This window comes from Elephas maximus, chromosome 1 (genome assembly GCF_024166365.1).
Source record: "Elephas maximus indicus isolate mEleMax1 chromosome 1, mEleMax1 primary haplotype, whole genome shotgun sequence".
NCBI classification, from domain to species: domain Eukaryota; kingdom Metazoa; phylum Chordata; class Mammalia; order Proboscidea; family Elephantidae; genus Elephas; species Elephas maximus.
Window position 1 is genome coordinate 54365106 of NC_064819.1, and position 24420 is coordinate 54389525.

Below are 24420 nucleotides of genomic sequence, written 5' to 3' on the forward strand. Positions count from 1 at the left end.
AAGTGCTTGGCTGCTAACCAAAAGGTTGGGGGTTTGAACCCACCAGCTGCTCTGTGGGAGAAAGACGTGGCCTTCGGCTTCCATAAAGATGACAGCCTTGGGAACCCTACTGGCAGTTCTCCTCTGTCCTACAGGACTGCTATGAGTTGGAGTCGACTCAGTGGCGTTGGGTGTACACATAGACATAACCAACATAACTAACATAGAAAAATGAGGCAATTCATTTTCATACATACAAATACATTATTTATCTGATTGATGATTTTAATAAAACCAAAAATCTGTTGCCATAGACTCATAGCCACCCTACAGGACAGAATAGAACTGCTCCGTAGGGTTTCCAGGAAGTGACTCGTGGATTTGTACTGCTGACCTTTTGGTTAGCAGCCATAGCTCTTAACCACTGTGCCACCAGGGCTCCCTGATTTTAATAAACCGAAGCTCAAATAGACTTTATCTTCTATATGTAAAGTTTTCTGCCTATGGGAGAAATGTCAGCATTAATGCATTAATGTGATAGTTTAGAAGGCTATTTTTATACTATAAGCTTTACTTTTTCTTTTCTTTTTATTAGATTATTTCCAGGAGTAGTAGTAAAGGTAAGTGTACTATTTGGCTACTTATAAAATAATTGTTCATTAATGGAATATTCTGGTGCAGCGAAAAGAATATTTAAATGATGTGTAAAAGTAAAGTGGATTTAGAAATGATTTGGATTTACTGACCATCTTCTGACGGTTGTATGGTGACGGTGAATGAAATCTGTCATGAAGAATGTCTTGGTTTGCCTGAGGTACGTTTTTATGTAGCCGTTCCTGTCACTATTTGGCTGCTTAGTTGAACTCAGCCATGACCAGAGCTTTTGTCATTCCAAATCAGCAGTTTAACTCTTGCCAGTTGAGCTTGGAGCTGACTGAAATGTCTTTCTCTGTCTTTCAAGAGTGGAAAAGGTAAAATTTTAGAGGTTGATGACTTTGCTCAGTGTAGCTCAAGTTAATTTGAAATTTTGAATTGTAGTATCATAGATTCAAAGAGGCACTTAAAATATTTGAATATTTCCTAACTTAGAGCCATTTTAAAGTAGGTATGTCTTTTCTATGTGGTACATCTTTATTTTATTTTTTTTGAAAAGCTTACTAAATCGATACTACATCCTACTATAGATGGCATCTTATACTGAGGAAATTCAGTACTGGAAGTCTGTGTTAAATAATTCGCTTATAAAAATCACATATCTGCCGTTTCATATCTTAACATAATGTGCATAAATGAAGCCGTAAAATGTTTATTATCTAATAAGCATAAAATATTACCACATACCCTGTTTTTTACTACATTCTGACATATTAGTAGCAGTTGAAGTTTCTATGATTACACTATTTAATAAAGGCTAACACTTTATAAAATAATTCCTGCTTCTCTGTTAGTCCAGGACTGTATAAAATTTTTATTGTTACAAAGTACATAAATACACAAAACACATGGAAACAGGAAATTGTGTAGGAAATGCCTTTTGAACATTGCTTATTCCAGACAAAAAAAGGAGCTTTGCTTGGGATGCAATAATCACAAGGTGTGGTCACGCTTACGGCTGTTATTCTCTTTAGTGGGTGTCTGTGTAATGCAAGTATATCGTGGCTGGGGGGTGGGGGGGGTTCTGTAATTTCAAGCAGGCTGTAATTTGTCCCTTGCCCAGATGATAATTTCTGAAAAATTTACTGTTCCAGTGACTGTTTTGGTCTTTTCCTACTTCTGCTGTGTAGGAATCATCTTATTCTTTTTAGCATAAATTTTAATAATATAAAATTATGCTTTCAGGGAAAATTCAGATGCTGGATTCCTTCATATTTAGTCTAGGGTCCCTGGTGACAGGAAAGACTCAGAATCATTTGATTGGGCAGGAGGTGAGTTGCGAACAATAAAACGGTAACAGTTGCTCTAGAAATTCAGAGAAAGTTATAAATAGATCTTTGTTTTGTTCCCTCCCCATAAATGCCTTCTCTCCCTCTGAAAAGGCTTTTGTTCCCTCCCAATAAATGCCTTCTTTCCCTCTGAAAAGGCTTTGAGGACCTTGAACTGCATTTTGGAGGCTGTGCCTCGGGAAGAGAGAAAAAAACTCGCTTTGCTGGAAGGCACACATCCCTTTATGTAAGTGATCTTATACTCAGCTATGTGATGTAGTCAGGGCAGAATCTCAAATGATGGATAAAACTTTAATCTTCGTTCACCTTAGACCTGATTACTTCTTTACTTCCTTCAACAAATGCTTTGTGCACCTACTATGTATCAGACACTGTGCCAGGCAATGAAGAAGGGCTAAGGGAAAAAAGCTAGACTTTGCCAAGCTTTTTTTCAATAGTATAGGTCTTTGCATTAAATTTTTGAGGAGAAACACTTTTTGAAGCTGTAGGTAACGCTTTCATTGTGCGTGTGAACTAAATTAGTGATTTGTGGTAGAGTGGAAAGAGCACGGATCCTTGAGCCACACAGCTTGGGTTCAGAAGCTGGCTTTGCTAATTGTGTAATCCGGAGGAAAGCACACCATTAACCTCACTGTACCTCAGTTTGCTTGCCTGTAAAATGGAGTAAGCAATAATACCTACTTAACAGTTATTGTAAAGGTTAAACAAGGCCATCGTTTAAAGTGATTAGCACATTACCTTGTAGAGTAAATACTCAGAGGTTACTAGCTATTTAATATATCACTAGGATGTGGAATTTGTGTCGTTTTTCAAGTAATGGATATTTTCCCCTTCGGTGACTCACCCACAGTTACACAGTTCTTGGAACTTGAAATTTGGAGTAAGGTTGTAATGTGCAACCATAGGAAGATCAAAACTAGCCACCTATTTATTTGATTATAATTAAATATGTTGTTGTTGAGTGTTGGTGAGTCAATTCTGACTCATAGCAGCCCCACATGACGGAGTAGAACTGCCCCATAGGATTTCCTTGTCTGTAATCTTTCACAGAAACAAATCACCAGGTCTTTCTCCCACAGAGCCACTGCGTGGTTTGAACTGCCAACATTTCCATTAGCAGCTGGGCACTTAACCATTGCACCACCAGGGCTCCATATAGTTAAATATATACACTTTTTCCTCGCTTACCAACTGTCTTGTTATTGGACATTTTGTACTGACAACAATAATAAAAAATTTACTCTCTATCTTGTGCCTTAACAACGTATATCAGTCAGTAAGGAGGGTAAGAGTAATCCTGGCTTCGATGGTTAAGGTTATGTGCCAGCTTGGTTGGGCCATGATTCTCAGTGGTTTGGCAAATGTGTAATGATGTAGTCATCTGCCATTTTGTAATGCAGTGTGGTCATCCTTCATTTTCATATAATGCCAGTTTTGCATAACAACCTGGCCTTTTAAGTGAGGAGAGGGTGTGTAACATAAAATTTGCCATTTTAACCATTTTTAAGTGTACAATTCAGTGGTATTAATTACATTTACAGTGTTGTGCAACCATCACCACAATTTATTTCTAAAATGTTTTCATTACCCCAAACAGAAACCAGTGCTTCTTTAGCAGTAACTCCCCGTTCCTCCTCCCCCAGCCCCTGGTAACCACTGATAGACTTTTGTCTCTATGCATTTACCTATTCTAGATATTTCATTTAAGTGGATTAGACAATATTTGTCTTTTTTCATCTGCCTTATTTCACTAAGCATAATGTTTTCAAAGCTCATTCATGTCATAGCATGGATCAGAACTTCATTTTTCTTGAGGGCTGAATAATATCCCCTTGTATGGATACACCACATTTTGTTTATCCATTCATTTGTCGGTGGACACTTGGGTCATTTCTGTCTTTTGGCTGTCGTGAATAATGATCCAATGACAGTTAGTGTACAAGTGTCTATTTGAATCTCTGCCTCAGTTCTTTAGGGTAAATACCTAGGACTGGAATTGTTGGGTCACATGGTAAATCTGTGTTAACTTTTTGAGGAACCACCACACTGTTTTTCATAGCAGCCCAGCATCCTGTTTTGAAATTGTATGTAATCATGTGGCTCTGTACTAACCAGTCCGCAGCCTTGGGGACGCCGCTGTGGCGCGCCATCTATAACGTGACACTCAGCCCTTACTTGTGAGAGGAAGGATGAGCCGGTTTACCACGGTGTGTAGGGCCTGAACCAGGTGATTGGTGAGGGGCTCCATTTAACTAGTTTTTGTAGGTGTAGTTTTCCACTGAATTTCTCCTTAAAAAGTGTTTTTTGAATACATTAGTGAACTCATTACTCTTAGTGGAGTATTAAGATTTGGAGAGCCGCTGACTGGATGTTTTCTCTGAAGGTTTCAAGTTTCCCATGATCATCCTACTTTATTGTCTGTGGGTTCTAGAAAGTCTGTGGTGTTCTGAACCTTAAGTCAAAGGTAAAACTGCAAGCATAAAATCAAGTAGCATTCTCAGTGGTATTTTTTTAAGGCTTCTATTTAATAGTAACAGTGCAATTGATTCATTACAAGAAACCGAAGTATCACAACATTTCTTAATAATACTCTTCAACATGGAAATTAATTATTTCAGATTTTAAAACAATCACTATCACACTTGTTAACATTGAATTGAAATTCTTGAAGAGTGTAGGATATGGGAGTCTGTGTTAGTTACAATAATGTAGTAACTCAATCCCATTGCATCTTTAAATTAAGGTTTATGAGTATTTTTTAATCAGCTCGAACAGCTCACAGAAAAAATGCACAGTTTTGCCTTTGACTCAAAGTCCAGAATATCCCAGACTTTCTGTCAGCTCTTAAGGTAACTACATTTCCTCCAGGCATCAAACTTATGTAACTAGGACATATATCTTCACAGGCTGTGGAAAGGATTATAAAACTCCAGAATCTTAGTGTTTGATGAATCTTTAAAGACCATAAGACTGGATTCCCTTCACAGAAGAAGACACAGAACCTCAGCGTGTACAGTAGCTCTTATCTTCTTGTTAAAAAACACATAAAAAGAGAGATGGGGCCGAGATAATGGAATAGCCAGACGCTTCCAACGATCCCCCTTACAACAAAGACCTGAAAAAACAAGTGAAATGGTTATAATTATGACAAGCTGGAAGCCCTGAATATCAAAGGCAAAGTTAGAAAAAGGATTGAGCAGCAAAGGAAGGGAGAGATGGTTCAGAAGCGGAGAGGAGTTGCCGGGATCCCTTAGGCACCGTTCCTGGGAGCGGCTGTGGTGGGCTAGTGGTAGCATCCAGCTGCAGTTTCCTCAGGGAGAAACAACCAGCCGCACAGCCTACTCACACCTCTGGAACCAGAGAAAAACAGCACTCTTGGTAAAAAGCTAAGTACTTGTGTATATTTTACCATGCCTCCCCACCCCCAAGCCACCTTCAGTGGCTCTTGATTTCCATGGGCCTGAGATAGGCCAGGTTGGGCTCCCTGAGCCATTCTCCCAGCCTTGGAGAAGGAATAAATTCACAAATGGGGGAAAAGATAATTTGCCAGCTCCACTAACCGGGGGAGCTCAGGACAGAAGCAGTTCCTGTCCAGGCATAAACAGTCCAAGGACTTTGAATACCTTTCCCTCCTGCATGGACCTGTGTGGGCCTATTTCAGTAGAATAGGCCCTTGTTGACGGACTGCAACTGTTTCAGCTGTGTGGTGGAGAGGTGGGTGTTTGATATTTAACACCATATTGTCTATTAAACAGGGTCCTCACCTACCCACATAAGGGGCCTAAGGACTGGTGGCTCCACTCAGGTCACCCAGCCACCCATGACAGGAGTCCAAGGATAACTGGTACCTCCCAGTCCTTACAACCAAAAGCACTGGGTGCCCATGGTCCGTCTGCAAAACCCACCCACCTGTACGCTCTAGGGAACAGGGATGCACTTTCTTCACAGACACTCGGGGTACAGTTCTTAGCCCCCTGCCTTGGTCAGAGCATGACCTCCTGCTGACACCAGATACCAGATACCGGTACCTATACCAAACACCCTTCTAAGACTGTAGTACAGAGCCTGTACCATAGACTTGATGACCAGCTGCCTGGACACATAAGCTGAATTCATACAAGAAAAGTGAATGGACCCCTAGACTGATATACCTGATAACAGCTCTAGCCATCTGGTGACAGGACGTCAGAGCTTCAAAGGCAAAAATAAGCTAGCTCACTCCAGCAGCCCATTTGGGCATATCAAAATGAAACAAAGCAAGAAGCTACAACACAGTAAGCAAACATAAACAAATACAATAACTTAGAGATGGCACGGTGACAACAGTCAATATCAAATCATATAAAGAAACAAACCATGATCACTTCAACAAGCTCTCAAAACAAAGAATCAAGGGATCTTCTGGGTGAAGGTGCATTCCTGGAATTACCAGATGCAGAATACAAAAGATTAATATACAGAACTCTTCAAGACATCAGGAATGAGATAAGTAAGATCAGACAATACACAGAACAAGGCAACGAACACACCGATAAAGCAGTTGAAGGAATTAAAAGGCTATTCAAGAACATAATGAAAAATTTAATAAGCTGCAAGAATCCATACAGAGACAGCAATCAGAAATTCAGAAGATTAACAATAAAATTGCAGAACTGGACAACTCAATAGAAAGTCAGAGGAGCAGAATTGAGCAAGTGGATGCAGAATTGGTGAGCTTGAAGATAAGGCACTTGGCACCAATATATTTGAAGAAAAATCAGATAAAAGAATTTTAAAAAATGAAGAAAGCTTAAGAATCATGTGGGACTCTATCAGGAGAAATAACTTATGAGTGACTGGAGTACCAGAACAGGGAGGGATAACAGAAAATACAGAGAGAATTATTGAAGATTTGTTGGCAGAAAACTTCCCTGATTTTGTGAAGGATGAGAAGATATCTATCCAAGATGTTCACCAAACTTCACATAAGCTAGATCTTAAAAGAAATCACCAAGACATATTGTAATCGAATTTGCCAAAACCAAAGTTAAAGAGAGAATTTTAAGAGCAGCTAGGGATAAACGAAAAGTCACCTACAAAGGTGAGTCAATAAGAATATGCTTGGACTACTCACCAGAAACCATGCAGGGAAGAAGGCAATGGGATGAGTTATATAAAGCATTCAAGGAAAAAAATTCTCAACCAAGAATCACATATCCAGCAAAACTGTCTCAAATATGAAGGTGAAATTAGGACATTTCCAGATAAAAAGAAGTTTAGGGAATTTGTAAAAACCAAAACAAAACTACAAGAAATACTAAAGGGAGTTCTTTGGATAGAAAATCAATAATATCAGATATCAACCCAAGACTAAAACACAGGACAGATTAACCAGGTGTCAACCCAGACAGGGAAATCACAATAATAAATCAAAATAAAAAAAACACTCAAAACAGGGAAGTAGCGATGTTATTATATAAAAGAAGACAACATTAAAATAATAAAGAGGGACTAAGAAATGTAGTCATAGATCTTTCATATGGAGAGGAAGACACGGCGATATAAGGAAATAACAGTTAGGTTGAAACTTAGAAAATGACTGGGTTGCAGAAGACACTAAGGGTGGACTAAAGAAATTCATAGAATCCAATGAGACTGAAAACACTTCCTATCAGTACCTTTGGGACACAGCAAAAAGGAGACTACCTATCTTACTGATAAAAATAAAATGGAAAAAATAGAGACTCAGCAGAAACAAAATCAATTGCAAAGAATAAGAGGAAAAGACAATATATAAAGATAAGCTACTCAGCACAAAAAATTAAGTGGGAAAAAGAAATTGTCAACAACACACAAAAAAAGAGATCAAAATGATAGCACTATATTCACACCTATCCGTAATTATGCTGAATGTAAATAGAGTGTGGCAGAATGGATTAAAAAAAAAAGATCCGTGTATATGCAGCCTACAGGAGACACACCTTAGACTTAGAGACACAAACTAAAACTCAAAGGATGGAAAAAAATATATGAAGCAGACAACAATCAAAAAAGAGCAGGAGTGGCTATATTAATTTCTGACAAAATAGACTTTAAAGTTAAATCCACCACAAAGGATAAGGAAGAACACTATATAATGATAAAAGGGACAATATACCAGGAGGATATAACCATACTAAATATTTATGTACCCAATGACAGGGCTGCAAGATACATAAAACAAACTCTATCAGCTTTGAAAAGTGAGATAGACAGTTCCACAATTATAGTAGGAGGCTTCAACATACCACTTTCAGTGTAGGACAGGGCATCCAGAAAGAAGCTCAATAAAGACACGGAAGACCTAAATGCCACAATCAACCAACTTGACATTATAGACATACACAGAACACTCCACCCAACAGCAGCCAAGTATACTTTCTTTTCTAGTGCACATGGAACATTCTCTGGAATAGACCACATATTAGGTCATAAAGCAAGCCTTAGCAGAATCCAAAAGATTGAAATATTACAAAGCATCTTCTCAGACCATAAGGCCATAAAAGAGGAAATCAAAATTAGAAAAAGTAGGGAAAAGAAATCGAACACTTGGAAACTGAACAATACCCTGCTCAAAAATGACTGGGTTGCAGAAGACACTAAGGGTGGACTAAAGAAATTCATAGAATCCAATGAGACTGAAAACACTTCCTATCAGTACCTTTGGGACACAGCAAAAACAGTGCTCAGAGGTCAGTTTATATCAGTAAGTGCACACATCCAAAAAGAAGAAAGGGCCAAAATCAAAGAATTATCCCTACAACTTGAACAAATAGAGAGCAACAAAAGAAACCCTCAGGTACCAGAAGAAAGCAAATAATTAAAATTAGAGCAGAATTAAATAGAAAACAGAAAAACAGTTGAAAGAGTTAACAAGACCAAAAGCTGGTTCTTTGAAAACAGTTAACAAAATTTATAAACCATTGGCCAAACTGACAAAAGAAAAACAGGAGAGGAAACAAATAACCCAAATAAGAAATGAGATGGGTGATATTACAACAGACCCAACTGAAATTAAAAGAATCATATCAGATTACTATGAAAAATTGTACTCTAACAAATATGAAAACCTAGAAGAAATGGATGAATTCCTAGAAACACACTACCTACCTAAACTAACACAGAGGTAGAACAACTAAATAGACCCATAACAAAAGAAGAGACTGAAAAGGTAATCAAAAAACTCCCAATAAAACAAAGCCCTGGTCCGGACGGCTTCACTCCAGAGTTCTATCAAACTTTCAGAGAAGAATTAACACCAGTACTACTAAAGGTATTTCAGAGCATAGAAAAGGACGGGATACTCCCAAACTCATCCTATGAAGCCAGCATATCCCTGATACCAAAACCAGGTAAACACACTACAAAGAAAATTACAGACCTATATCCCTCATGAACTTAGATGCAAAAATCCACAACAAAATTCTAGCCAATAGAATTCAACAACATATCAAAAATAATAATAATTCACCATCACCAAGTGGGATTCATACCAGGTATGCAGGGATGGTTCAACATTAGAAAAACAATGTTATCCATCTGGCTGTTGGCTTTGTTTAAATGCCCTTTATTATGTTGATAAATTTTCCTTCTATTCCTATTTTGCTGAGAGTTTTTATCATGAATGGGTGTTGAACTTTGTCAAATGCCGTTCCTGCATCAACAGCCAACATCATCCTAAATGGAGAGAGTCTAAAAGCATTCTCCTTGAGTTTGGGAACCAAACAAGGATGCCCCGTATCACCACTCTTATTCAACATTGTGCTGGAGGTGCTAGCCAGAGCAATTAGGCTAGATAAGGAAATAAAGGGCATCTAGATTGGCAAGGAAGAAGCAAAAGTATCTCTGTTTGTAGATGACATGATCTTATACACATAAAAGAAAACCCTTAAGAATCCTCAAGAAAACTACGGAAACTAATAGAAAGTTCAGCAGAGTATCAGGATACAAGATAAACACACAAAAATCAGTTGGATTCCTCTATGCCAACAAAAAGAACATCGAAGAGGAAATCAAATCAATACCATTTACAGTAGCCCCCAAGAAGATAAAATACTTAGGAATAAATCTTCCCAGAGATGTTAAAGACCTATACGAAGAAAACTACAAGACACTACTGAAAGAAACCAAAAGAGACCTACACAAGTGGAAAAACATACCTTGCTCATGGGTAGGAAGACTTAACATTGTAAAAACGTCTGTTCCACCAAAAGCAATCTATAGATACAATGCTATTCTGATCCAAATTCCAATGACATTTTTTAATGAGATAGAGAAACAAATCACCAACTTCATATGCAAGGGAAAGAGGCCCCGGAGAAGTAAAGCATTACTAAAAAAGAAAAAAGAACAAAGTGGGAGGCCTCACTCTACCTGTTTTTAGAACCTATTATACTGCCACAGTAGTGAAAACAGCCTGGTACTGGTAGAATAACAGATACATAGACCAATGGAACAGAATCGAGAATCCAGACATAAATCCATCCACATATGAGCAGCTGATATTTGACAAAGGCCCCAAGTCAGTTAAATGGGGAAAAGACAGTCTCTGTAACAAATGGTGCTGGCATAACTGGATATCCATTTGCAAAAATATGTAACAAGACCCATACCTCACATAGTGCACAAAAACTAACTCAAAATGGATCAAAGATAAAATATATCTTCATAAAATCTAAATATAAAATGATAAAGATCATGGAAGAAAAAATAGAGACAATGCTAGGAGCCCTAATACAGTACATAAACAGTATACAAAATATTACTAACAATGCAGAAGAGAAACTAGATATCTGGGAGCTCCTAAAAACCAAATACCTATGCTCATCCAAAGACTTCATCAAAAGAGTAAAAAGATTTCTACAGACTGGGAAAGAGTTTTTAGCTATGACATTTCTGATCAGCGCCTGTTCTCTGAAATCTACATGATACTGCAAAAACTCAACTACAAAAAGACAACCCAGTTAAAAAATGGGCAAAAGATATGAACAGACACTTCACTAAAGAAGGCAGTCAGGTAGCTAACAGATACATGAGGAAATGCTCACGATCATTAGCCATTAGAGAAATGCGAATCAAAACTACAATGAGATTCTATCTCACTCCAACAAGGCTGGCATTAATCCAAAAAACACAAAGTAATAAATGTTGGAGATGTTGTGGAGGGACTGGAACACATACACTGCTGGTAGGAATGTAAAATGGTACAACCACTTTGGAAATCAATTTAGTGCTTCCTTAAAAAACTAGAAATAGAAGTGCCATATGCTCCAGCAATCCCACTCCTTGGAATATATCCTAGAAAAATAATAGCCTTTACACGAATAGATGTATCCATACCCATGTTCACTGCAGCACTGTTTACAATAGCAAAAAGATGGAAGGAACCAAGAAGCTTATCAGTGGATGAATGGATAAATAAATTATGGTATATTCACATAATGGAATACTATGCATTGATAAAGAACAATGATGAATCTGTGAGACATTTCATAACATGGAGGAATCTGGAAGGCATTATGCTGAGTGAAGTTAGTCAGTTGCAAATGGACAAATAGTGTATGAGACCACTATTATAAGAACTTGAAAAATATTTTAAACAGAAAAGAAAATATTCTTTGATGGTTATGAGAGTGGGGAGGGAAGGAGGGAGAGGGATATTCACTAATTAGATAATAGATAAGAACTATTTTAGGTAAAGGGAAAAAGAACATACAATACAGGAGAGGTGAGCACAACTGGACTAAATCAAAAGCAAGGAAGTTTCCTGAAAAAACCGAAGGCTTCAAAGGCCAGCGTAGCAGGAGTGGGGGTTTGGGGACCATGGTTTCAGCAGACATCTAAATCAATTGGAATAATAAAATCTATTAAGGAAACATTCTGCCTCCCACTGTGGAGAGTGGCATCTGGGGTCTTAAATGCTAGCAAGTGGCCATCTAAGAGGCATCAGTTGGTCTCAACCCATCTGGAGCAAAGGAGAATGAAGAAGACCAAATACACAAGGTATTTATGAGCTGAAGAGACAGAAAGGACCACATAAACCAGAGACTACATTAGCCTGAGGCCAGAAGAACTAGATGGTGCCTGGCTACAACTTACGACTGCCCTGACAGAGAACACAACAGAGAACCCCTGAGGGAACAGGAGAGTAGAGGCATCCAGACCCCAAATTCTCCTAAAAAGACCAGACTTCATGGTCTGACTGAGACTAGAAGGACCCTGGAGGTCATGGTCCCCAGATCTTCTGTTAGCCCAAGACAGGAATCATTCCCAAAGCCAACTCTTTAAACTGAGATTGGAGTAGACTATGGAATAGAAAATGATACTGATGAAGAGTGAGCTTCTTGGCTCAAGTAGACACATGAGACTATGTTGGCATCTTCTGTCTGGAGGGGAGATGAAAGGGCAGAGGTGGTCAGAAGCTGGCCGTATGGACACAAAAAGTGAGAGTGGAGGGAAGGAGTGTTCTGTCTCGTTAAGGGGAAAGCAATTAGAAGTATATAGCAAGGGGTATATAAATTTTTGTATCAGACTGACTTGATTTGTAAACTTTCACTTAAAGCACAATAAAAATTTAAAAAAAAAACAAAAGAAACTTGCTCCTGTCAAGCTGATTCTGACTCATGGTGACCCCATGTGTTATAGACTAGAACTGCTCCATAGAGTTTTCTTGGTTTTGAACTTTATGGAAGCAGATTGCCAGGCCTTTCTTCCACGGCACCACTGGGTGGGTTCAAACTGCCAACCTTTAGGTTAGTAGCCCAGAGCTTAATCATTTGTACCACCCAGGGACCTGAAAAAAATATGCATATGGGTCATTAATACATAAGCTTAAGGATTTTCATAAAAGTGTAATGTTGACATATGAGGAAATTCTGATCCGTGTTTGCTGCTTAATATGAGACAAATAAAAATGTCAAAAATGTACATCTTGGTTTTCAAATTAATTTTCAAATTTAGTGGCAGTATAATAAAGTTTTGCCTGTTCAGGTTCATTTCAGTAAAACATCATTTATCTAAATGTTTCAGGAGAGACCTTGCAAGGACAATTGTGACTGTTGGTGGTAAGACGTGTTCAGAATTTTAAATTTTAGAGTAATAAGTCTTGGACAGGGAGGGTGTTTTGAGCATCTTGGAATTACGGGGACTAAACTATAAAGAATAAAACTGTAAAGAATAGTTAATGAATATTCATTTACTCACCAACCAACTTTGTAAAAATTTAGCTCTTTGCCACTTTTGCTTCAAATATGTATATGTATATATACACACATATATATTTTAATAAACTAGAGTTACAAATAAAGTCCTCAGTGTCCATGCCCCTCCATTGGTAGAAGTGATCCTGAGCTTGGACTTTTCCATTCTGAAGCACATTTTCCTACTTTTACTCTGTGTAATAAATGTTAAACGTTTTTGTTTTGTAAATTAAAAAAAAAAAGATTATAGAAATGCTGTCCTTTTGTTCATATCCTCCTACCACTTGCTTTTTGCCCTTACACTTATCTGAGATTTAAACATGTTGGTATGTGGAGTTTTAGTTTCCAAAAAAAAAAAAACGTTTCTATCAAGTCAGTTCCGACTCATAGCGACCCTATGGGACATGGTAGAACCGCCCCATAGTTTCCAAGGAATGCCTGGTGCATTTGAACTGCTGACCTTTTGGTTAGCAGCTGTGACACTTAACTACTATGTCATCACGGTTTCCAAGAAGTTTTAGTTTATCTGCTGTAAAATAGTGCAATTTATCTTGGGATTTTGTTTTCATAGCAGAAATCTTTTTAATTTTATTTTTGGCTGTTTGATAATGTACTTTTGATAAATGTTCTACTGTATCTAAAATATAAAACCCAGAAATATTTATTGTTGAAAACAGTGTCACATGCCGACATATTGTTCAGATTTTTCTGCTAACTCTTTCTTAAATGTTGAATTGAAACTATTGTGACCATTGTAGATTCCATCTTGTTGCTTGTAACTATAAGACACATTACTAGTACTCTAAGGTGGGCTTCTTAGAGTAGTGCTCATCTGTGGAGCTCATTCTTTTTCTTGTTCTTTGTGCCCGGAATTATCCACGTCTACTCTGTTTCTCACCTCTAGATTACGACCAGCAGGCTGCTATTTGTGAAGCACTATGCAGACTGGTGACTAAACACCTAAGGGATGACTTCGTACATGAGTGGTTTGAGGATGATTTCATTGCTGAAGCTTTCAAAGAGATTAAGGACCGAGAATTTGAGACGGTGAGACTTCTGGTCATACACATTCTGTGGAATCAGTATTTATTAAGCATCCGCTCAGTACTGTCCAATGTGCTAGGCTTAGGGGAGGAGTTTTTATGTGTGATTAAGTTTTCATTCTTGAAGTTCCTGTTTCACACATGTTCTTAGCTGTTGTTGAGTCGACTCTTCCTCGTGGCTACCCCACACACAGCACAACGAAACGTGTGTGTTCCTGCATCATTCTCACGATCGCCAGCGTGTTTGAGTCCCTTGTAGTGGCTACTGTACCAGTCCGTCTCACCAGTGGTCTCCCTTGCTCTCGCTGGCCCTCTGTTTCCCCAAACATGATGCCTGGCTCTAACAATTGATCCCCCTGATGATGTGTCCAAAGCAAAGAGAGTTGGACAATGCTCGTTTCACACATGAGGGAAACAATTTGACGACAATAGCAACAGAATATTTGTGGGCCACCCATGCATATACAGATAGGACCTCTTTATAGGTCATTCAGATCTATGTGAATTTGATGGGTCCAGTCCCCGCAAATGTCATGCAGTATACAGCAGTTTTCAAGGAACCTTAAAGGGTAGGGAGACTTGGAGAAGAGAGAATGTGTTTGCCTCACAGAGAACAGCTTGACTAGTGATGTCTCGCTAAGATTGGTGTGGTGTGCTCAAGGGGTGGAGGAGCATCATGCGGTAGTAGCGTTGTGAGACATTCAGCCTCCACTACCTGGAAGACTTGTCAGTGGTCTTCCATGCCCCCAGGCTCACTGTGAGTCTGACCTCAAGTAGCTCCAAAATAGCTTATGGTTTTTGTTCCCTATTTGTCTTCATCCTAAAATAGCTAGAACACTTTCCCTCTCTTTTTCAAAAAGTTATTAAAATGAAGGTTGGGATCTTTTAGGAGAAGGTAAAATTCTTCATAACAGTGTTCATGTCGAACAAAGCCTTTCTGCTCATAACTGCAACATAATTAGGATTTTGTCAAATTTGAGTCTTTAAATATATATTAACTTTGACTTTGAGCATGTTGCCACATATATAGGTACTTAGCCAAGATTCACTATGCTATAAATGGGAAGAAAGACCATGAGTTTTTGGACTACTCTCCCAACTTGGGTTTCGTCCTACCTCCCTTACTTATTGAATGGATGCATACAAGCAAGTTAGTTGATTTGGGAAGCCTGAGTTTCCTCATCTATAAAATGTGAGAATGAAGTGAGAAAAACTGAAAATGCCTGGCATGTTGTAGACACTCAGATGTTAGTTTTCCTTCCACTCTGTGTCATTCTCTTCTCTGTAGGAGAATTTGATGAAAATAGGACAAAAGTAATTATCCTATTTCTGAAATCATGGTTCCCCCAGAGCCTCAGCATCTTAATTGAACTGTTTTTAGGTGAAAGACTCACACTGCTGATGTCCATTTAGGGCTGAATTTAGATGCCAAGTGTGAGGAGGGTTTGAATATGACAGCCAACCCTTGGTAACGAAACAGAACAAAATCCTGGATCAGTGTATTTGGCGTTAGAATGCTGGGGGCAACACACTTACTTTCCAAAGAGCTGTTAGGTAAACTATAAAAATACTCTTTGTTCTTAGAATATAACCAGGAAGAGAGAACTCTGCAAGAAATGCAGTAGAGAACTCCTGATAAGGAAAACTGGCAATGGGTAACACACCCAGATAAATCCAAAATTGATGAGTTTTATGGGTTGGTGGTTGGTTGCTTGTGCTGAGCAGATGCTGGGGAAGGTTCTTACCCAACAGGATAAGCAAATATTGTAGTCTAAGTCACCAGTAAGATGAGTTTGTCTTATTTATTCTACCAACTCAGTGAAATGTGTTTGTGCATGTAACTTTTGGAGACCTAAGCATTCCTCAGCTGAAATCTCATGGTGAGGAGGGGGGTTCCTTTAGAAACGTGCCTGGAGTCTCGTCTTTGTGGTACAAAGTATTGTTTTAGTTAACGTAGCAAACTCAATCCATGTGAAGTGTTGTGATGTTACTGGATTCTGGAATTTTAGAAGCAACACTGGCCTCTACAGCCTGGTAAGCATAATAATTTACACTGAACATCCTGAATTGTTTAAAAATAAGTTTGTATTATTTACTTTGAAGGACTGTAGACAGTTTCTCAATCACCTGAACAACAGACTTGGTGACCAAAGAAGGTAAGATATCTATCTGTGCATTACTTTATTTACTAGTTATATTCTGAAAATGTCTAACATTTAAAAAGAATGATCTAGAATGCTTTATTTTGATTTGTTTTAGGAAAGAATATAGGATACATAATTTACTGAGCACTGTTGAGTTGTCCATTGAGTATAAAAAAAAAAAAAATCAGACCCTGTCTGTCTGGTGGCTCATTTGAGTGTTTTAAAATTATCTCTGTTAGTCTTTTGGCATATTTATTTATGATTGGGAATGATTTTTAACACAGTGTCCTCCATGGTGCCCACAGATTTTATGAAGAGCAATTTCCTAAAGACTTGGGGTCACTATGGACAGGTATATTAAAAATTATGGACAGTTAAATTCTTGATGAGAACCATTTGCTAAATTCAGTCCTCTTGTTGAGGATCTTGCCAAGCTGCTGGGTTGAGGGATAGTACCAGTAAACCTTGCTTGGAGTCCCCGTGGTGCAAATGGTTAACGCACTTGTCTGCTAACCAAAAGATTGGAGGTTCGAGTCCACCCAGAGATGTCTTGGAAGAAAGTCCTGTCAATCTAGTTCCCTAAAATCATCCATTGAAAACCCTATGTGGCACAGTTCTACTCTGACACACGTGGGGTTGCCATGAGTTGGAGTTGACTGACAGCGTACTGGTTCTTTTGAACCTGGCTGTAGACTGCCAGATGGAGCTGTCCATCTGCAGGTTGAGACTCCCTGCTGTGCTTTGTCCAAAGCGTCTCAATGGCTTACCCTAGTTATATGCACTTGATTGTAGACCATCTCCCGGTTGTTTTGGGGCCCATCATATTTTGTTTTTTTAATTGCAAGGTTTGTTGCAGGGTCTATTCATTTCCGTGTATCACTGCTTTTGCTGATGGCCATGAGGTATGTTTTTCTCTCTTGGGAGTGGCGAGGGCGGTGTGTAATGAAACCCAGAGTTAGGTTTATGTAGTCAGGTCAACTTCAACTCTTGCTATTGAGAAGGGCTTTTGAAAAAAGGCAGCCGACTTCTCCTGAAGATCTCTACTTTGAAACTTAACAGTTTCTCCTGTCTTCTCTTAAACCATGGGAAGGATGCATTGCCAGGAATTTTAAGGGCCCTATTATTACTATTTGGAGTCCCTAGGTGGTGCGAACGGTTGACATATTTGGCTGCTAACCGGAAGGCTGGAGGTTTGAGTCTCCCCAGAGGCGCCTTGGAGGGAAGGCCTGGAATCGACTGCTGAAAAATCAACCATTGAAAACCCTATGCAGCCCAGTTCTACTCTGACACACATGGGGGTCACCATGAGTTGTAGTCAACTTGACTGCAACTGGACTTTTTTTCCCTCTGGCTGTTGGTGAAGGAATTTTAGGGTGTATAGGACACATGTGAGGTCAATCCTAGGACCTTAGTCTCCTTCACCTTATTAGTGGGCGACATCATCCATACCGGACAGGATGGAAAAGGGTGATTTGCTTTCTTCATTCCTTCCGGTTGATGCATCCTGCTTTCTTTCTGGCGTTTGTATCTTTCTTTTTAGTTCTTTATACCTTGGACTGTATAGGCCAAAGCCAAGCGGTTTCTTTTTATCTTCCCCAACTTTTTTTTTTTTGGTTTCTAGAGGAACAAGGTCCTCCATTTAAAAGTCCCTCAACCTAAACCTCCTCAATTTCAGGGTAAAATCTAAGGTCTCTGAACCTTTACTCAGCTGAGGTTTCCTGGACCCTGTCTTCAGAACACCCAAATGGAGCATTTCTTTGAGATTCTTCTCCTCTTTTGCAGGAATGAAGGAGACAGTAAAGAGAGACCCTATGATATTAGGATCGTTCTGTCCCGGGAAAAGCATCAGTTCTGTTTTTACTGGAATAATTCTCATCTGACCCTTTAACGTGATTTTTATGTGTATAATCTTGCTGAAATGATCTCTTACAGATGAGAAAACCAGCGAATGAAAAATTAGAGAAATTTTGGATTGATTTCAACCTAGGAGGTCAGAGCATAACATTTTATATAGACAACGCTAAGGTAATGATGCGTAATTCCTGCTAAGACTTAAGTGATTAGAGATGGGTGACCTGCAAGCATATGTGCTCATGTCTTTCACCTACTATTTATTTATTTTTTCCCAAGAGTGTTCTGTGGGACCCGGTAAAAATTTTCAGGGAAGCGGTGACTAATTTCAGCATAACAGGTAAGATGAACATTTTCAAGTAGCCCCATATAATCCTGAGTGTTATTTCTGTTTCTGTCTGCAGTGTGTGTTGAGTCAATTCTAGAGCAGGGTTTGAGTGTCCCTTGGAAGGGAGATGTGGTACAATGGAAGGAGTGCTGTATTGGGAGCCAGGATACAGGTGTGACATTGCTGGTGACTCCTTTGCTTTGTGACTTTGGGGTTCAGAAAATAAATTACTTAACTAGTTTTTTTTATTATAAAATGGTTATGGTAGCTGGACTTCTGCTCCCACAGAGTTATAGTAGTAGTGAGCTTGTGCGAGTATGTAGCATCTCTATTTAAATATCAGGCCTTTGAACCCACTTTTAAGCTTCCATCACTCGTCTTCCCTCTCAGCTTGTAGGTGGATGTCTTAGTTATCTAGTATTGCTTGAATAGAAATACCACAAGTGGGTGGCTTGAAAGAACAGAAACTTACATTCTCACAGTTCTGGAGGCTAAAAGTCCAGATCAAGGTCTTGGCTGTGCTGATTCCTTCCTTATTGGTAGCTCTGGGTGTTCCTTGGCTCCTTGGCTTCTGGGCGATACTCACATGGTGCCTGTTCTCCTCTGTGTGTTTCTGTATCTGTTCTGGTCCTTTTATAACTCAGAAGTAATTAGGTTTAGGGTCCACTATACACTAGTATGACCTGGACTGATGGTTACATTACATTAGATTGCGTTTTGGAAAATAACCTGCTGTACCCAAGGCCAACTGATTCAGTCACTTGTAAATTACTCCATGACAGCAGCTGGACTAGTGTTTGGTCAAATAACTGGGAACCATAGCCTAGCCAAGTTGACACATAAAATTAACCATCACCGTAGGGCTAAGAAGCGTAAAATCAGGAGTGGTCTTTTTGTGGGTGTAGCAAGTATGTTGTCAGTTCAGTTTAGTATTTCAGCTATGATCATATTTGACTTTATTTCCTGAGTTGGGACTTAGACATTTTTTAAAGTAACTCAGTGTGTATAAGATTTTTTTTAAGTAATAGGTTTGCTAAAGAGTTAAAACTAAACATTATGTAATTATATCGTTATTACACGTTGATTCTTTCCACAAAGATTTGAGGCAGCTTACACCTTTACACCAAAATAATAGAAATAGAAAATTGGAACCATGGAAAAGAATAAAAATTTCTACCATGAAGGCTAATGTAAAATGGCTATTTTGGAGATTCAGATTAGATTCCTAGCTTCCTGGAGACCAGGTGAGAAGTGAACTATGACCTGTGACATGGTTCTTATCATAGAAGTGTCCTGGGGAGAGCAAATCTATTCTAGCCTTGAACTCTAATTCACGGTTCTCTCAGGAAATCACTTAGGGATAAGGTAATCCTTCAGCCCTTAGTTCCCATTGCTGGAGCGTCTAGTATACGTGAATTAGCTGCTTTTAACAGGATTCTTAAAAAGGTGAAATCGTGACCCTTGCGCAGATGTAAAATTAGTATAAATTTATGTGTTTTCCTAGTTTGTTAATGAATGAGGAAACCAATAAAATGTTACAGTTGGTTGAAAGGAGGATTCAAAGAACCACACATACACAGGCAAGACGGAAATGAATTTACAAATAGATGAAAAACTAGAAATTGCCTTCCACAGGTGCAATTCATTTGCATTTCTATGGACAAGATTTCGTTGCATAATTATCAGTTTTCTACAATTTAATCAACCAGTTGCTGAGGGTGGACTCAGAGTCATGACAATCCCAAGTATGTCAGAGTAGAACTGTGCTCCATGGGGTGTTCACTGGCTGATTTTTTGGAAGTAGATTGCCAGGCCTTTCTTGCGAGGTGCCTCTGGGTGGACTTGGACCTGCAGCCTTTCAGTTAGCAGCTAAGCGTGTTAGCCATTTGCACCACCTAGGTACTCCTACGACAACTTATAGAGGTGTAAAATAGCTGAAAGACAGTGAAAGGGTCAGAGAAGTATGTGCTAGACAGGACACCCGGTAGCTTTTTGGTTGGTTTGAAAGCCTTTCACAATTCCTCCCCATATAGTTCTTCTCAGTGCCTGTGAGAATTTGTTTAGAGTTTTTCCTGTTGGGAATTATTAGAAAAAAGCAGGAATTTGGGGTTGGGAATAGATTAGGAAGCACAGGGAAGCCCCAGGAGAATGGAAGGAAGAGGGAGGACTAGAAACCTAGATTTTGGAAGTCTGCTTTTGGCATCTGAGGAGGCTGGGAGCCGAGAGAACTGAGAGGGATGGAAGAGAGGGAAGCCGACAGTCTTACAGTTACAGAAATGAAAAGATGGTATATATTGAGTTGGAGGTGCCTCCTATCTGTAGTAAAGTAAAGGGGTTTATAAACATCTCATGAAAAATAGAAATCAAATAGCATCACTAATTTATATAGCAATTACCTGTTAGTGTTACTAACCTCAGAAACCCTGGTGGCATAGTGGTTAAGTGCTACAACTGTTAACCAAGAGGTCAGCAGTTCAAATCCTCCAGGCGCTCCTTGGAAACTCTGTGGGGCAGTTCTCCTCTGTCCTATAGGGTTGCTATGAGATGGAATCGACTCGATGGTAGTGGGTTTGGTTTTGGTTTTTGTATTACTAATCTAAGATAACATGAATGTCATTGCTATTTACCCTGCGGTGCCTTGGAAGACAGGCTTGGTGATCTGCTTCTGAAAGGTCACAGCCGTGAAAACCCCATGGAACAGTTCCACACTGCACCCACGGGGTTGTCATGAGTCGGAATTGACTTGATGGCAACTGACAACAATGTGTATATCAGAGGAATTTATGGATGGCACAGATGACTAATGTGCTTGGCTGCTAACCAGAAGGTTGGAGGTTCAAGTCCACCCAGAGGAAGAAAAGCCTGATGATCTATTTCTGAAAAATCAGCCATTGAAAACCCTGTGGAATGAAGTGCTACTCTGTACACATTAGGTCGCCGTGAGCGGAGTTGACTGAGGGCAGCTAGCAACAGCAGCTTGTTGGAGAGTTGGTGCAGTCCTCAAGCTGTTTGTTGTTTCTTAAGTGGATAATTAAGAAAATAATGGCATACAGCTCAGGATCAGGATCAGGAATTATGTAGGCAAAGTCTTCCTTCTTCAGTGCAGGACAGCTCTCTCAGCTCCTCTTGGCCTCTCGGGCCTCCTCTCAGTCTCCTGGGGGCAGGCTCCTCTTGGCCGTGCTGTCTGTCACCATCTACTCTGCCACTGGGGCCTTTCTGGGCCTGCCACCACCCTTGACCCATGTTACAGCTCTTTTAGGAGGTTCCTTGCCTTCTCTCTCTCTGTGCTTCTTCTTTCTTCTTCTTCCTGCTGCTTCTCATCCTACTTTTTATTTTATTTTATTTTGATTGAGGTGAAAGTTTACAGAGCAAATTCGTTTCTTATTCAAAAATTTATACACAAATTGTTTCATGACATTGGTTGCAATCCCTGCAATGTGTCAGCACTCTCCCCTTTTCCACCCCAGGTTCCCCATTTCCATTCATCCAGTTTTCCTGTCCCTTTCTGCCTTCTTGGCTTTGCTTTGGGGCAGTTGTTGCCAATTTGGTCTCGTATACTTGACTGATATAAGAAGCACATTCCTCACGTGTGTTACCGTTTTTCTTATAGGCCTGTCTAATCTTTGGCTATATGTTGGACTTGACTCAACAAAAATGGGTTTGGTTTTTTGATTTAACCTTTGGCTGAAAGGTTAAATTCGGGAGTGGCTTCGGTTCTGAGTTAGAAGGGTGTCTGGGGGCCATAATGTCAGGGATTCCTCCAATCTCTGTCAGACCAGTAAGTCTGTTTATTTTGTGTGTGAATTTGAGTTTTGTTCTACATTTTTCTCCCATTTTGTCTGGGACCCTCTATTGTGATCCCTGTCAGAGTGGTCAGTGGTGGTAGCCAAACAGCATTTAGTTCTTCTGGGCTCAGGCTGGTGGGGGTTGTGGGTCATGTGGTCCATTCACCCTTTGGACTAATATTTTTCTTGTGTCTCTAGTTTTCTTCATTCTCCTTTGATCTGGATGGGATGTGACCGATAGATGTATCTTACATGACCACTTTCAAGCTTTGAAGACCCTAGACTCTAGAACATTTTCTTTATGAACTGTGTTATGCCAGTTGTCTCCTGAGACCATGGTTCCCAGGCCTCAGCCTCATTAACTCGGTCCCTCAAGGTGCTGGGATATGTCTAGGAAGCTTCTATAACTGTGTGTGTGTATATATATATGAATATATATGCTGTACATGCAAAAATGTATATAAAATATACATAGCCTAATAACCTATATATGTACATGAGTATACTCTTGTACACCCTCCTTCCCCTACTTAGCTACATATCTACCTATGTATCTGCTTGTAAGTTACTTGTTTCTACTGTTGTTATAGGGTTGTATCTGCTATAGTATTTACTATGGTTGCCTCTTTTTAAAATTTTTTTCCTTGTGTTCTCAAAGTGTCTTCCTTTATCTTGCTCAAGTTGTGCTGACTTCCCCTATATTGTGTGTTGTTTTTCCCTTCACCAAATTAACACTTCTTTACTAGCCAACTTGGTTGATTGTGTTGTTCAGATCTTCTGCATCTTTGTTGAGTGTCCTGCTAGTTGTTTTGCCATTGTTGAAATTGTTGTGTTAAAAGTCTCCTGCTATTATTGCAGAACTATTTCTCTTTTCATTTCTGTTAGGGTTTGTTTTATGTATTTAGGAGGTTTGTCGTTGGGTGTGTAGATATTTTTTATGGTTATGTCCTCTTGGTGGATTGATCCCTTAATTATCATATAATGTCCTTCCTTGTTTCTTATGATGGAATTTGATTTAAAGCCTATTTTATCACAGATTAATATTGCCACTCCTGCTCTTTTTTGGTTACTGATATATAAACAAACCCAGTGCCGTTGAGTTGGAATATATATTTTTTTCCATTATGTGATTTTTAATCTCTCTTATGTCTTTGTGTCTAAGGTGTGTCTCTTGTAGGTAGCATATTTATGGCTCATGTTTTTATCCATTCTGTGTCTTGACTGGTGCATTTAAGCCATTTACGCTTAGTATGATTATTGATACGTATGAATTTACTGTTGTCATTTTATTATGCTTTTTTTGTGGTGTTGACAGTTTTTTTTGTCCCACTTAATTTTTTTTGTGCTGAGTTCTTTTTATTCATGGGTTATCTTTCCATTTCCTTCATTTTTATCACTTTTGTGTTTACTGAGTGTTTTTGATTTTCTTCTCATTTTGGTGGGCAGGTTTGTTAGTTTTCCTTTGTGGTTACTGTGTTTAAAATAGTCTGTTATTTTTAGATATTGCCTTGGCTTCCTCTCCATATGGCAGTTCTGTAGCTACTCCATTCGTTCCTTCTTTTTGTTTAGAAGTTGTCATTGATTTCAGATTGACATCTCTGGTTCCCTGTTGTAGGTTCTCTAGCTTTTATTATTCTTTTGATATTTCTTTATCTGATTGGCATATTGGTGATACCATCATGTGGCTTTATCTCAGGTTGTTGTCTGCTGTCATTGATTCTGTATCTGAAGGACTCACTTTAATATTTCTTGTAAAGATGGTCTGGTTTTTAAAAATTCCCTTAATTTCTGCTTGTGTGGGAATGTCCTCATTTTGCCATCATATTTGAGAGACAGTTTTGTTGGGTATATGTTTCTTGGTTGGCAAGTCTTCTCTTTCAGAGTTTTATATATGCCATCTCATTGCCTTCTTGCCTGCATGGTTTCTGCCAAGAAATAAGAGCTTAGCCTCATTGGAGCCTCTTCGTAGGTGATATTTCATTTTTCCTGAGCAGCTCTCAGAATGCTCTCTTTATCTTTGGGCTTGGAAAGTTTGATTATGCTGTATCTTCATGACTTTCTTTAGGGGTCTATTCTGTATGGGGTTCATTGAGCTTCTTGTATGAAATCTTCTTCCCTTTATAATATTGGG

At 39.1% G+C, this 24420-nt stretch overlaps 1 protein-coding gene across 1 annotated transcript in view; it reads left to right on the top strand.

The window, feature by feature from the left end:
* Window positions 1-24420, top strand: part of SYCP2L (synaptonemal complex protein 2 like) — an 87151-nt gene that overhangs the window by 8420 nt on the left and 54311 nt on the right. The window contains exons 7-15 of the mRNA XM_049855290.1: window positions 575-599; window positions 1819-1904; window positions 2060-2148; window positions 12969-13003; window positions 14043-14185; window positions 16285-16337; window positions 17182-17227; window positions 18258-18350; window positions 18456-18516. Of these exons, the coding sequence (XP_049711247.1) occupies window positions 575-599; window positions 1819-1904; window positions 2060-2148; window positions 12969-13003; window positions 14043-14185; window positions 16285-16337; window positions 17182-17227; window positions 18258-18350; window positions 18456-18516 (631 nt within the window). The remainder of the gene's footprint in view (window positions 1-574; window positions 600-1818; window positions 1905-2059; window positions 2149-12968; window positions 13004-14042; window positions 14186-16284; window positions 16338-17181; window positions 17228-18257; window positions 18351-18455; window positions 18517-24420) is intronic.